Consider the following 15,053-nt stretch of genomic DNA (forward strand, 5'->3'; position numbering starts at 1 on the left):
TTTATCGATCATTAAAAAATGTTGAAAATAGAACTCAACATTATTTGTTGTACCACAAAGTGCATTATTTAGTGCAGGTTTAATAAGTTTAGTTTAGTTTTTTAGTTCAACATTTGTGCCATTTGCTTTGTTTCTCATTTTTCGCTTCATTTAACCTCTATTCTAATATTTAGTCCCAAAAACGTATATCAATTGCAAAAGAATGTAAAGCAACAAATTCAATGGGATGCTGACAGTTGAATTGCTTTCAACAGGTCTTTCGTTGCTCGTTTTAATGCATTCCCAGACTCGACACAAAATGAAATAAACTATTGCCAGAGACGAGTGCAGACTACGTGTTTAGTTGACCTTTCAATAACTCCCTCGGGGGTCTTGACAGATTTAGATTTAGCAGCAAGTCCCAACAGAGATTTGCCCACAGACTGAAAGTGAAAGAGACAGAGAGGGACAGAGAGAGAGAGAGAGAGAGAGGGAGAGAGGGAGAAAAGAGCAACAATCACTCCCCAGAGCGGTGGCATTTGCCAACAACGGGCACCCAAAGTTATGAGGTTGTAAAAAATGAATCGTAAATTGCATTAAATATTAACAGACAATAAAAGCTACACACCGAGTGGGAGTGAGAGAGAGAGAGACAGAAGAGAGAGAGAGAGAGAGGGAGGAAGCACACCGAATGCAATGGGAACATAAAAATTTGCGCAGCAGGCGGCGATTTGCGTTTTATGCTTCGATTAGGCGTTCACTCTCAGAGTAGCTGCCCCTCTTTACTCCCCCCTCCCTCTACACTCCCCCACCATCTCTGTTGCCACCCTCACGTCCCATTCTCATTCTCATTCTTCGTCTCGTAATTGAATTGAAGCCCACAGCACACAGAGTTACTTAATCTCCATCCGTGTCTTCAATCGCTATAATTAAATGCTCTAAACTTTTCATTACATTTATAAAAAAAAAAAACAAGCAAAGAATAAAGCACTTTAGTACTTTAATTTTTTGTAGCAATAGTTTCAGTTTCAGTTTCAGTTTCAGTTTCGGGTTTTTGGAATTCTGCATCAGCCTTTTGTCTAGTTGCATGGCATGGAAATCGAATTGAAATCCGTGGAACAAATGTGTGATGGCGAAACAAAAGCGAATGCTTCGCTTGTGGACAGTAAATAACCAGCGGATACCCTATGAAAAATGAAAGCTTGAGCGGGTAACTTGACTGCCATAGGACTTAAATTGATTTCTAATTTGATTGATGGGTTGATTCATCATTGATTGTGGAAGTATCTATTGCTTAAATTTCATAAAACTCTTGCGATTAGTTGATAGCGTTGTTAATTGCTTGAGTTGTTGAGAAACAGCTTGATTGAAGATTTGATTGATTGTTGATTGTGCAACAATTTTTCTGGTTTTGCCATGTTACACATGCTCCTTAATAAAATGTTGTATTACTTTATTAAATATGCAACTTTGTAATGTGATTGACGGTATGATTGATTCTTGATTGACCGAGTTTCCATATGAAATTAGCTTGAACTTCAAAAAAACTCTTGAGAATATTTGATAAATGAGATAATTATTTGAGTTTTTAAGTAACTGATTGATTGAATGACTGATTGACTGTTGATTGAGCAGGAATACTCCTTTTATTTATTGCCATATTACATATGTAACTTTATGCTTTATTATGTTATTAAATATGCTGCTTAAAAATTTGATTGACGATCCGATTGACCTTTGATTGAGCAAATTTCCATATGAAACTAGCTTGAAGTTCATAAAACTCTTGACAATATTTGATAAACTACATAATTATTAGAGTTTTTGAGTAACTGATGATTGAATGACTGATTGATAGTTGATTGAGCAAGAATACTCCTTTTATTTTTTGCCATATTACATATGTAACTTTATGCTTTATTATGTTATTAAATATGGGGCTTAAAAATTTGATTGACGATCTGATTGACTTTGGATAGAGCGAATTTCCATTTGAAACTTGTTGGAATTTTATAAATCTCTTGAGAATATTTGATAAGCTACATAATTTATAGAGTTTTTAAGTAACTGATTGATTAAATGACTGAATGAGTGTTGTTTGAGCTTGTTGTCTCTTGTTTGTTGCCTGACTATATGTTGATTGACTAAATTATTTACCATAATTTGAAGGTGAGTTGAGTTAAATGATTGAGAAACTTTGTTTATTAGTGATTGACTGCATAATGTATTTAAATCAATTTTAATAAATGATTGAATGAATGATGTTTTGAATGATTCAAGTTTGTGATTGACAGACAGATTGAAAGTATATAAGTATTGAGCAATGAATGAATGTATTGATTGGATTCATTTGTTCAAATTCTGTATTTAATAAGTGATTGATTAGATTGTTTGATTGACAAAAAGTACGTTTGTTCAACAAATTTGATTGTTTTATTAAAAGATTCTGATTGGCCAATGAACTGATGAAAAATTTTAAGTACTCGTGATTGACAGACTGATTGAGAGTGCAATTCAATGTGTGAATTGAAGAGAAAGGAAAGTTTTATGAACTGAATAGTTAGATTGATTGATTGAGAGTGCAAACAGATAAATTCTAACTTTGCTGTCCATTACGTTGCTTTTCGATGTGGAGAAAGGTAAATGAAAATGCCGAAAAAACGGGGCCAAAAATTGTTGGTTGACCCGCCGTCAGCTACAAAATGTCAAGTGGTTTTGTGTTCAATGAAATGAGCCCAAGCGGCCACAAAAGCTCCTCTCTCCATTCCTCACCCAAAAACACAAAAAACACAAAAAACAAAAAAAGGAAAACACAAAACCCATCAATGCAATGCAATCCAATCCTGTCGCGTCGCTTCACTTCGCATCGCATCGCATCGCATGGCAAGAGCATTGAATCCAATCAGAGCCAAAGCCGAAATAGAGTGAAAGAATGGAAAAAACGCCAAAAAAAAGACAAACAACAATTGTATTAGCCAGGCGTTGATCGACTATCGCATACCCAGTTAACAGCTCTCAATTAAGCTTTTGCATTTTGCTCTGCACTTGATGAATAAATCAATTCTGATGGCGTTTTTCACTTTTCACAAAATGCTTAACTATGCAATACATAAAAGATGCTTGTAAATGGCTCAAAAAAGTGACGGCTATCGATTCGATTTTAAATAACTAAATCTATGGTTGTAACTATCAATTTAATTTTTCATTTATTGCTAAACAAACAACTCAAGATTTGTGCTTAAAAATGAAGTGGAAAACATTTTTTGACTCTTTTTTTTTGAGTAAATTTTTAAATTATTTTTGTATTTTTTCTGGTTTAGATTATTGCTGTTAAATAAACAATATTTGTGTCTATATTTAGTTGAAAGTTGTAATTAAATAATATATAAACTTAAAATTGCTTTTAACCTTTAAGCGCTGTAAATGACTTTTGAAAAAGTTACATATTTTCCAAGTTCCACAAATTTTAGTATGACCGTTTGCAGCTAGCTTTATGTGCCTAAATTTGGCATGGAAATTTCACCAAAAACCAAAAAATTTATGGAAACTGAAACTTTTGTCTATTAAATAAATGGAATTATTAAAGGAAACAGATGACAACTTGGTTGCAGTTATTTATTTTCAATTTCAAATGCAGTTCTTCGACTCAATAATAATAATAAAAAAATGACTCAAGTCCCTTTATTTTCATAGTTTTTAAATTTATCATATATTTAATCAGTTTGCGATATTAATGCGAAAAAAATTGGTTGCCTTTTGTTTTTGAGCTTACTTTTATATGTTCGATTAACCATAAATTAAGTATCAACTAAGTTTTTCGTGTTTCTCTCCTTTAATTTGTGTTTATTAATACAATTTTTAGTAGCAGCTATGCAAAATAGTTGTCTGCAGTTTGTTTACAACTTAAATAAAGGTAGATAAATTATTGCTAGCTTTAATGTTACACAAGTCAAATCTTGAATTCGAAGTCTTAAGTTTGTTCTTCAATTGTGTCAAATGCTGTGCACAAACTAAGCTACCTTCTGTATAAAAAGCAATAACAAGACGTGGCTCAATTGACTGTTGTCCTGCTGCTCGTTATCCTTGAGCCCATCTAGGAGAGGAGAGAGGTGAAGGAGGGGGAGGACGTGGATCAGTTGACCACTGAATAATTCAATTAAATAAAATAATGAATATTTAGTGGCTTTGACTTGACTTATAAACCCAGCAAACAACGACGAAACACAATAACAATTTGTGTGTGCAGTCAAGGATGTGTGTGTGAGGTAGTGTGTGTGTATGAATATGTGCGTGTGTTATACACTGAAAAAAAAAACAAGTTCTAAAATCAAGAGCATTCGTCTTAAAAATTGTGTTCTTGAAATAAGATAACATTAAGAAAATAAAATAAAATAAGTCAAATTTTCAAAAGAAGAGCAAAAATTCTGGATTTGGGTTACGAAATTCTGTAATCTATCGAAATTCCAATAAAGTTTTTATCTAGATTAAAGTGTTTTCTTTCATAGCTTCGTTAGTCGAGCTGTCGCGAAACATTCTCAATTGAAGTCTAAGAGAGAAGGTCTTGGCTTCAAAAGCTGAAGGAATCGATGATAAAAATTTCGAAAGTAAAGTGCTCAACATTTAACTGAGAATAACTTAATGAGCAAAATTAATGGAAAAATAATAAATATGGGTAACTCCCTGTAGAGTGAAAAAAATATATATTAAAACATTTTTTTATTTTGACTAAAGATGAATCTTAAAACTCTTGATTAACACGTTAATTAGATCTAAGAATGATTTCGGAATTATTTTAAGAAAATTGCAAAAATGAACGAATTCGTACTCAAAACAAAAAATTAACGAATTTATATATTTGATCGTAAAACAAAAACAGTTCCTAAAATCAATTTTAGCTCTAAAAATAGTGCTTATCAAGAGCTTCAAGAACAACTTTTATTTATTTTTAAAATTATTTCAGTTCATGTTCTTTCACTATTAATAGTGTAACAACGCAACAAATTCCGCCAGAGAATTACGCATATATTATAATATTTTGTTGATCTCTTAAAATAAGATTTTTGATCTTAAAACTATAAGATTTTTGTTCCTATTAATAAGAACTTGGATCTTATATTAAATGTTAGAATTTTCATATTCTTGACCAAATTTTATTTATAATTATTATGATTATTTCTTCTTTGTAATAAGATCTTGGTGTTATATCAAATGTTCTCGAAATGAAGATGTGTTTTTTAACATTGGGATTTTCATATTCTTCACGCACTTTTAAGACCAAATTTTATTTTTTTATTATTATAAAGTATTTCTTTTTATTTATAAAAACTTGGTCTTATATTAAATGTGCTTGAAATCAAGATGTGTTTTCTAACCTTTTAGGGGAACATTTTATTTATTAGTATTATGGTTATTTTTTCGTATTAATAATAACTTGGTTCTTATATTAAATGTGCTTGAAATTAAGATGTGTTTTCCAATATTAAGATTTTCATGCTCTTCAGGCACTTTTGAGTCAAAATTTTATTTATTATTATTATTATGATTACATCTTTTTATTTATAAGAACTTAGGCCTTTTATTAAACGCCCTTGAAATCAAGATGACTTTTCTAACCTTAGAATTTTCATACTCTTGACACACTTTTAAGACCAAATTTTATTTATTATTATTATGGTTATTTCTTCGTATGTTTTCTAACACGTCCTTCACGCACTTTTGAGACTAGAATTCTTAGTACCAAGACTTGATATTAGAACTACATTTTTTTTTTTTGTCAGTGTACTCACTTGCCAATTGCTGACTCTGCAACAGCAGCTGAGCCAACAGCTGGGTATCAAAGGCCGTTGCCTGGGCGGTATTTTGATATTCATCTTCGCTGCTGCTGCCATATCCATGTCCATGTCGATGGCTGTGCCATTCCGCTGAGCGTTGTCGACGCAGCTGCTCACCGCCACCGCCGATGCCACCGCCAATGCCACCGCCAATGCTTGAGCCACCTCCGCCGCCGCTGCTGCTGCTGTAGTAAAAATCGCTGCCAACTGCGCTGCCGCTGCCAACGCGTTTACGGCCAATTGTGCCTGAATGGCTGCTGGACATGTTGAAGCTTGTTTCTTTTTGTTTCTCTTCTGTCTTTCGTGTTGTTGTTTTGTCTTCGTTTCAATCTTGTGTCGCTGGCTCGTTTAGTTAGGAATTCACCTTCAATTGAACTATGCACGTAACTTGCTGTGCGTCGCAATTTGTGTGCCCTTATGTCTGGGCCACATTGGGACAGCTGCTGGCCCAATCCAGCAAGCCCTCTTTAACAGCCCACCACAACTACCAACTCCGATTCGTCCTCCTCCTCCTGCTGCTGCTGACGAGGACGCTTTAAGTGCTTAACCGAATTAACGCTGAAACGATAAAAACGACAAAGTGTCAGCATGAGTCGAGTGTAGCGTACAAAATGTAAGAGCAAGAGAGAGAGAGAGAGTGAGAGTGTGAGGGCAACAGATAGAGAGATAAAAACCATAAATGCACGAAAATGAAAATAAATAGCAGCCGGCGACCTTCTGACTTCCCTTTCCCTTTCCCCTTCCCTTTCCCCTTCCCGTTCCCACCCACTTCCCTTTGCCACCTCCTCCCACCTTCAACCTGTCGCCCATTGAGAGCAAAGATTGAGCTGCGTGTCAGAGATGAGCGCGTGTCACGCACGAGTATTTTAGTTTTTTTTTTTTTTTTTGGTATATTAATTTGGTATATTTTAAGAATATTGGTATAGCTATGTAGCAGTATTTAGTATTTTAGTATTTTTCGGTATATAATTTGGTATATTTTAAGAATAGCAGTATAGGTTTTAGTGTACGTTAGTACTTTTCTAGTATATTAATTTGGGTTATTTAAGTTTGTTAAGTATATTTTAGTATTTTTCAATGTTTTAATTTGGTTACTTTAGTATTATCTTTTTAGTATTTTTGAATATTTTAATTTGGTATATTTTAAGTTTTATATAGCCTTCGGTATAATTCGGTATTTTTTCGGTATATTAATTTGGTATATTTTAAGAATATTGGCATAGCTATGTAGCAGTATTTAGTATTTTAGTATTTTTCGGTATATAATTTTGCATATTTTAAGAATATCAGTATAACTATATATCATTTATAGTTTTTTGGTGTACATTAGTACTTTTCTAGTATATTAATTTGGGTTATTTAAGTTTGTTACGTATATTTTAGTATTTTTCAATGTTTCAATTTAGTTACATCACTATTATCTTGTAGTATTTTTGAATGTTTTAATTTGGTATATTTTAAGTTTTATATAGCCTTCGGTATAATTCGGTATTTTTTCGGTATATTAATTTGGTATATTTTAAGACGAACTGTATATAGCAGTCAAAGCTTTTGTTGTACATTAGTACTTTTCTAGTATATTAATTTGGACCATGTTTACTATTTTTGGATGTATTAATTTAGTACATTTTAAGAATAATAGCAATAATAGCAATTATAGCCTTTGTTATATGGTAGTACTTTTCGGTATATTAATTCGGTATATTTTAGTATTTTTTAGTTGTTTTAATTTGGTAAATTTTAAGAAGAATACCACGTTGAAGTATTGTAAACACTTTGATATACTTCGGTATTTTTTTGGTATATTAATTGGTATGGTTTAAGAATAATGCCGCACTGTAATACATAGTGTATCTATATAGCAGTTATAGTCATTGGTATAATTGAGTATTTTTATGGTATATTCTAAGAATAATACTGCACTAGTAGTGGAATAACAATATACATATGTATTAGTTATATCCCATGGTATATATTAGTATTTTGCTGGTATATTTGTTTGGTATATTCTAAGACTAATACTGCAATAGAATGAAGATATAGCAGTTATAACTGTTGATATAAGTTAGTATTTTTTAGTATATTAATTTGGTACATTTAAGGTGTTATGTTATGGCCTTTGATATATTTTTGTATATTTTTGGTATATTAATTTGTTATATTCTAAGAATAATACCATGCTGTAGTAGTATTTTGTATACTTATATAGCCGTTATAGTAATAGGTATCATTTAGTATTTTATCGGTATATTATTTTGGTATATTCTAAGAATAATATAGCACTAGTAGTAAATTAACGATATATCAGTTATATTCGTTGGTATATTTTAGTATTTTCTCGGTTTATTTGTTTGGTATATTTTAAGAATAATACTGCATTGTATTAAAATAACGATATAGCCGTTTTAGCTTTTCATATAAGTTAGTATTTGATGGTATATTAATTTGGTACATTTAAGCTTTTATGTTATGGCCTTAGATATGTTTTTTACATTTTTGGTATATTAATTTGCTATATTCTGAGAATAATACCGACTAGTAGTATAACGATATATACATTGGTATATTTTAGTATTTTTTGGTATGTCGACTTGGTATATGTCGAAGGTTATTCACAGTTATACTTGTTGTTATTTATAATTAAAGAATTGAAGCGTAGGCTTCTCTTCTTATTTTTGTGCTTTGAGAAAATCACGATGTCATCTCGAACGATTCTCAATTGTGGTGTGCGTCTCGGATTGTTGAAGCTTCTACTTTGGAGCTGGCGTCAAGTGAACTTAATAGCAATTGCATTAAATGGAAGCTCAGCTCTTAAACGTTGCCTGTTATTAGTCGTTTTTGTGTTTGTATTTTTTGGGGGGGTTGAGGTGGCCAGCAGCATCAACTTTGCCGCTCTTTTATGACCAACTCCCAGATCCTTCTGCCTCCTCCTGCCTCCTGCTGAGTGTCTGTCCAGTGGCTCAGCTGGCTGGCTGACAATTTGGCTTTTGATTTGATGAGTGCGCATTTGAATGCACTCAAAAAGGGCACGACAAGTGGTCCATTACTTGCAGAGTTAACCCACCCATAACTGACTCAGACTCAGAGCCTTTGACTCAGCTCTGAACTCTGGGCGGAGGCGATTTTCTGACTGTAGTTTAGGGTCTTTCTCTGTTGCGAAGCATTCATTTATCTAATCTCAACGGACAAACGCAATAATAACAACAACAACAACAACAACTGGAATCTAGTACAAATATCGATCAACTTTCACTTGCAGCATTCAAATTTGCATCTTCACAATTCAAATTAAACGCCTTTGAAGGGATTTCTATAAACAATTTGTTGAGCACTTGATTTTCCAAGTTAAAGCATTTTCAAAACAAGCTAATCTTTTTATTAAATAAGTTAGGATGTTATTTTGCACATTTTATGTAAAAACTTTACTATCTTTAAATTGCACTTTGATTGAAAAAGTATTTATATAAAAATTCGGTTATTTTCGAAGTTAATTGCAAAGAAAATTGGCCAAAAAACTTTAGGAAAAAACAACTCAAATTTAAAGTAATTTCACTTGTTTAATGGAAATCATTTTTCAAATTAATTTGCTTAATTTTAGTTTGAACCTTGCAAAATTCCGTCTAAATCAATTTCAGAATTTCATGTACAAATAAAATAATTTTTTAATTGAATCATTTCAGTTTATATTTACTATTCTAATACAAAAATATTATATATTATTAGAAGTTCAATATTTGTAAAATTCGTTGAATATGTACTTAAATTTGAGTAGCTCCCTTTACCAGATAATTGTATATATATATATATTTTTATTTTTTTTATAAGTATTTATATTATTTATTATTTAAATAGTTAAAATTGAATTTCTCTCTTTACAAAATATTTTTATTTCACATATTGTATTTAGAATATTTCATATTTACATTTAAATTTAAATTGCTCCCTTTACAAAATTTATTTGGAGGTTCAGCTGAACCATGAAAATATATGAGAATATATGAAATACTTTTGCTCAGTTTGCTTTGTGAACCATTTGTGAACCGGTTCGCATAATCTCGAACCATTTTGATGCTTGGTCTTTTGCTTTCTTGACTGCAGCCGTCAATCATGTTTCGCTTTTATCGCTCCATAGTTGTTTGCATTCTTTATGCGCATTTCTTTCCAGCTTGATGTTTTTTGCTCTCATTTCGTGTTCATTTCAAGCAACGTTCATTTCATCGTTTGGTTCATAAATGTCTCTGCCTGCATCTGTTGCATCTCCATTTCACTCTCGTTCTCATTCTCTTTTTTTGTTTTTGTTTTTGTTTTAACTCTATCGTCTGTCTCGGCATTTCACCTGTCACACCTCGATGAGCCAAGCAGCCTCCCGTCTCCCGCCTCCCGTCCCCGATGCTACGATGCTTCGATGCTCCGACGGCCAGGCAACCACTCGGAACACGTGTAATAAACATTCCCATGCTCGACATACTTCAGACACATGCCAAACACACGCAGCTGCATGTCGTACAAGCCCAGATACACAGCTGCACAGATACAGATACAGATACACAGATACATTTACCTTTGTTCCATTCGTAATGCATGCTGCATGCAGCACGTTGAATAAAACTCCACTTCAAGCAGAGAGAGACAGTGAAAGCATTAATCCTCGAGGTCACCGCATTCTACACTTTTCTTTATTTTATTGCTCTCCTCATCTTTAAGATACATGACTATAATAATACTTCGACAACTATTCATATTCAACTCAGCTTTAATACTTTTGCTTTTGATTCAGTTTTGTTACTCATACGATTATGAATACATCTTATTAGAATATGTTCTAAAATTGTCAAGTTATTATTTTATAGATATTGTAATATTGCTGTTTGATATCTCGATAGTTTCTCTCATCTTTGTTTGGAATGAAAGTCTTCAATTTACTTACAAACAATTTAATTAGCTGCAAGCTAATCATTGTCATCAAGTCTGATGCATCTTTTCAACTCTTTTCCAATTTTGCAAAAGTTGTGAAACTTTAATTTTTTATTGAGAAATGACTATTTTTACACTTCAATAAAAATTAAACAAAATAGAAAAAACTACATATTTCTTTAAATGGTTCAATCTGTTTTATTTCTATAAGAATGGATTGCTTAAAATGGATTGCGAATTTGAAGTACCTCACATTAAAATGTTTAAGGTTCTTCAAATTGTATTTAATTACAAAATTTCCCACAAAGTGTTGATTAATTTTCAGCACAATAAACAAAATAAGCTAAATACTTTCTTCATTTATTTTTGTGGCCATAATTTGGCTTCCTCTTCACCTCGCGTCGCCTAATTGAAGTGAGTCAAACGACAAGTGGCGACAACTTGAGCAGCTTTCGACATACATATGTATAGAATATAGATATCAATAGCATTTGCCGCTGAATCAATTAACGATATTTAATACGAGGCAGCCACAATCTTAGCCTTAACCTTCTAAACCAACTTTGTCTAAATTTAGCATTCATTCACTTGTCAGGCTGCTTTCCCTCTCTTTCCCTCCTTTTCACTATTTCTCTGTTTCTCTGTCTAATTTGCCGCCCCCGTTTTGGCTTCTTGGCATTCATTTTTATACCCGCTACTCATAAGGTAGAAGGGTATTATAACTTTGTGCCTACAGGAAACTTATATAACAGGCAGAAGAAGGCACTTCTGACCCCATAAAGTATATATATTCTTGGTCAGCATTAACTGCAGAGAAGATATAGCAATGTTCGTCTGTCTGTCTGCCCATCCGTATAAACACCTAAATCTCAGAGACTATAAGAGATAGAGATATAATTCTTTTCAGACAGCACATGTTATATTTGCACACGGATCAAGTTTGTTTCACTTCCACCCACACAAATCGATGAAAGTCGAATAAAGCGTAATTTTAATGCTCGCGAGTTTCAATATATATAAATATAAATATACCAAATATAGCCTTTGGTATATTTCAGTATTTTTGCAGTATAATCGATATATTTTAAAATTACTATCATATTTACGTTATTTATGATTCCTGAAAATTTAGTTGCAATCAGATAAAAAATGTGGAAGTTATTTAAGAAATTCTTTGCTTTGGCTGACAATCTGGTATATTTTGCACTCTATGGTATATTCTGCATGTAGCTCTATATCAATATACCAAATATAGCCTTTGACATATTTTAGTATTTTTGCCGAATATTAATTCGGTATATCTCAAATTTATGCGGTATTAATTGTTTTTATATCAAATATACCAAATATAGCCCTTAGTATATTTTTAGTATATTTTAGTATATTGGTTCGGTATATTTTAAAAACGAATACCGCACTGTTTATATGCCTTTGGTATATTTCAGTATTTTTGCAGTATATTAATTTAGTATATTTTAAAATTATCACACTGTTTATACGAAATATGTTGGTATATTTTACACTCTATGGTATATTTTGCATGTGGTACTACATATATCAATATACCAAATATAGCCCTTAGTATATTTTTTAGTATATTGTGTTATATTGGTTTGGTATATTTTAAAAATAAATACCGCACTGTTTCTATGCCCTTGGTATACTTTAGTATTTTTGCGGTATATTAATTGGTATACTTTATGCAGAATGCCGCACCGTTTTGCTTTTACTCAAAATTGGGAACGGGTATCTCACAGTCGAGCACACTCGACTGTAGCTTTCTTACTTGTTTGTTCTTGATGTTGTTGTGGAGGTGGAAAGAGAGAGGCTCAGAGTCATTAATGAAGTCGCGTTATTTTTAGGTAGCACAACATGAAAATTAATTTTGCCATTTCATGGAAACTTTAGATGGGCCACAGTCTGTGTGTGTGTATGTGTGTGTGTTTGTGTGGTATCTCTCCCTCTCCCTCCCTCCCTCTCTCTCTTTCTTTCTGTGTATTTGTAACAACACTTATTGTGGCTATATTTGCATTCATTAGATGGATGATAGACAGCAGGCTTTTATAATGGCATAAAGCAAGGGTCTCGCTCTCTCTTTCTCTCTCACACACACACACTCCCTAATTTCCTCCCTCTCTCGCTCTCACACACTCACACTTGCTCCTTGTCGCACTCTTTCGCTCTATGTCAATAATTTGGCAGGGCAAAGTTGCCACACAACGTTGCATGGGAAGCAATTATGTCTGCCCCACGAACTGATAAGTGTATCAACCATGTGTGTGTGTGTGTAGGATATTTACAATGACTCTGTCCTGTGCGCTTGGTAATGAGGTTGTCTTTTTTCTCATTTTTTGCTTTTTGCATGTTGTGCCATAAATGCTTGTACAACAACATTTTGTGCTTGACGCTGACGCTTTATCTGGCCACAAAGCGTTAGCAGGTGTTTCTACCAGCAACAAAAGAGTGTGGGGGGGGAGACATGCATTAAAGGGGCGGCAAGGGGGCGTGTCCAGTGTCGTGTTGTTGTTGATTTCGTTGACGTGCTCTGCAACATATCACAATACAATTTTTCGACATGTAATTAAATATTTTGCGGTTTGGCAAACAGACAACAATAACAACAGCAAGACATCAGCAGCAGCAACATCAACAACAACAACAACAAACAGCAGCAAACAATCAACAAACAATCAGCAAAAACAACAAATCAAGCAAAATGCAGAAAAAGTGAAAAATAAAAATGAAGAAACGTTTGCAAAATGCCCAACGCAGCTTTTTTTTTTTGCTCTTTTCCATACTCTCTCTCCCTTTCTCTCTCTCTTTCTGTCTTTCTCTCTCTGTGTCTCTGGTGCGACATGCAATAAATATGCATAACCATTGTGGCAAAAACAATGAAACGCAACTCGGCCGATTGATGTCACAGGAAATGCGCACAATTTTCCTTTGCCGACAAATGAAAATGAAAATACAAATGAAATGAAATGAATCGAAACGAATCGAAATGAATCGCATCGAATCGCAACACCCACTCACAATTGCGATTGCCCCCCTTTCCCCCCTTTACGCCTGCATTTTGCATTGGCACGACAGGAAATGGCAGCGAATGATTCACTGCGACCAATGCGGCGTATACGTAATGCGTAATGCAAAACGTTGCCCCCAAAATCAAATCAAGTCACAGCCAAAGAACTCAAATTTTTCATACACAACAGCAGCAACAGCAACAGCAGAGACAATAACAATCGCTCAATTAGTTGCACATAAATCAAATCGATGCAATTTAAATCTATTGCAATATTTCGACACTCCCAACAGATTCAGTTATTTTGATGATCTCGCCGTTTCCTTTTGACGAATGCAAAAAAATCGTCAAATGAAATAAATGAATAAATGCAAATGACATTAAAGAGAATTCGATGAGGTCAAAAAATGTCGTTGTTGAGTAATCCAAAAAATGAAACTAAGAAAATTACAGTTGAGTCAGTAAAAGGAAAAGTGTGAAAGAGTAAAGAGTATAACTTTAAAAGTTTTCACATTAATATACCGACAAAATACAAAAATATACTAAATAATATATTTGATATATCAATATACTATTATATTCTAAATATACCATGGTGTCTAAAATATACCAGATTGTCAATCAAAGCAATTAACGCCCAACAGCTGGAGTCATTATTTTTATGGTATTTTTAGTTATCTAAAATGATGTCATAAACAACTTTTAAGATGTTTAGCTGATGGCAAGCAAACAGTCGCTATAGTCGAGTGTACTTGACAGCGTATTATTCTTAAATGACAAAATTAAAATACCAAAATAATATATGGTATATCAATATACTATTAGTCAGTTGAGTCAATAATGACAGAAGTCTGTAAGAGCGTTATATAGACAGTAAGTTTTCAAATCGAAAAAATACTAAAATATACCTTTGGTATATCAATATACTACTCAATTTTAAATATAACATAGAACACAAAATATACCAGCATGTTAGTCAAATCAATTAAGATTTAAAAGCTGTTTTTTAGCTCAATACAATTTACTTAAATGATTAATTTTTAATGTTATTAACTGATATGAAGCAAAGTTTCTATAGTCTGACTTGATGCTTGATGATGTGGTATTATACTTAAATTACCAAATTATTAAACCAAAATATGCAAAAAATATACCAAACAAACAAAATATACCATAGAATACATAATATACCAGATTGTTACTCAAAAATTCAACAGCTTCAACCTTTATTTTTGCCATATAAAATTTAATCAAGATAAATGTTAAAGATTTGAAGCGGATCGCCGACAAATTCAGGAATCATGTTG

The 15,053-nt window shown here is 32.8% G+C and overlaps 1 protein-coding gene and 1 long non-coding RNA gene across 4 annotated transcripts in view; both read right to left on the reverse strand.

The window, feature by feature from the left end:
* Nucleotides 1-6,102, reverse strand: part of LOC117566630 (teneurin-a) — a 219,781-nt gene extending 213,679 nt beyond the window's left edge. For all 3 annotated transcript variants that reach the window (XM_034246182.2, XM_034246190.2, XM_034246174.2), the window contains exon 1: nt 5,766-6,102. In XM_034246182.2, the coding sequence (XP_034102073.1) occupies nt 5,766-6,075 (310 nt within the window). In that variant the 5' untranslated portion in view covers nt 6,076-6,102. The remainder of the gene's footprint in view (nt 1-5,765) is intronic.
* Nucleotides 6,103-6,122: 20 nt separating this feature from the next.
* LOC127565679 (uncharacterized) overlaps nt 6,123-15,053 on the reverse strand; it is a 126,993-nt gene continuing 118,062 nt past the window's right edge. The window contains exon 3 of the long non-coding RNA XR_007955009.1: nt 6,123-6,368. This is a non-coding gene — a long non-coding RNA (uncharacterized LOC127565679). The remainder of the gene's footprint in view (nt 6,369-15,053) is intronic.

This window comes from Drosophila albomicans, chromosome X (assembly GCF_009650485.2).
Source record: "Drosophila albomicans strain 15112-1751.03 chromosome X, ASM965048v2, whole genome shotgun sequence".
Lineage (NCBI taxonomy): Eukaryota > Metazoa > Arthropoda > Insecta > Diptera > Drosophilidae > Drosophila > Drosophila albomicans.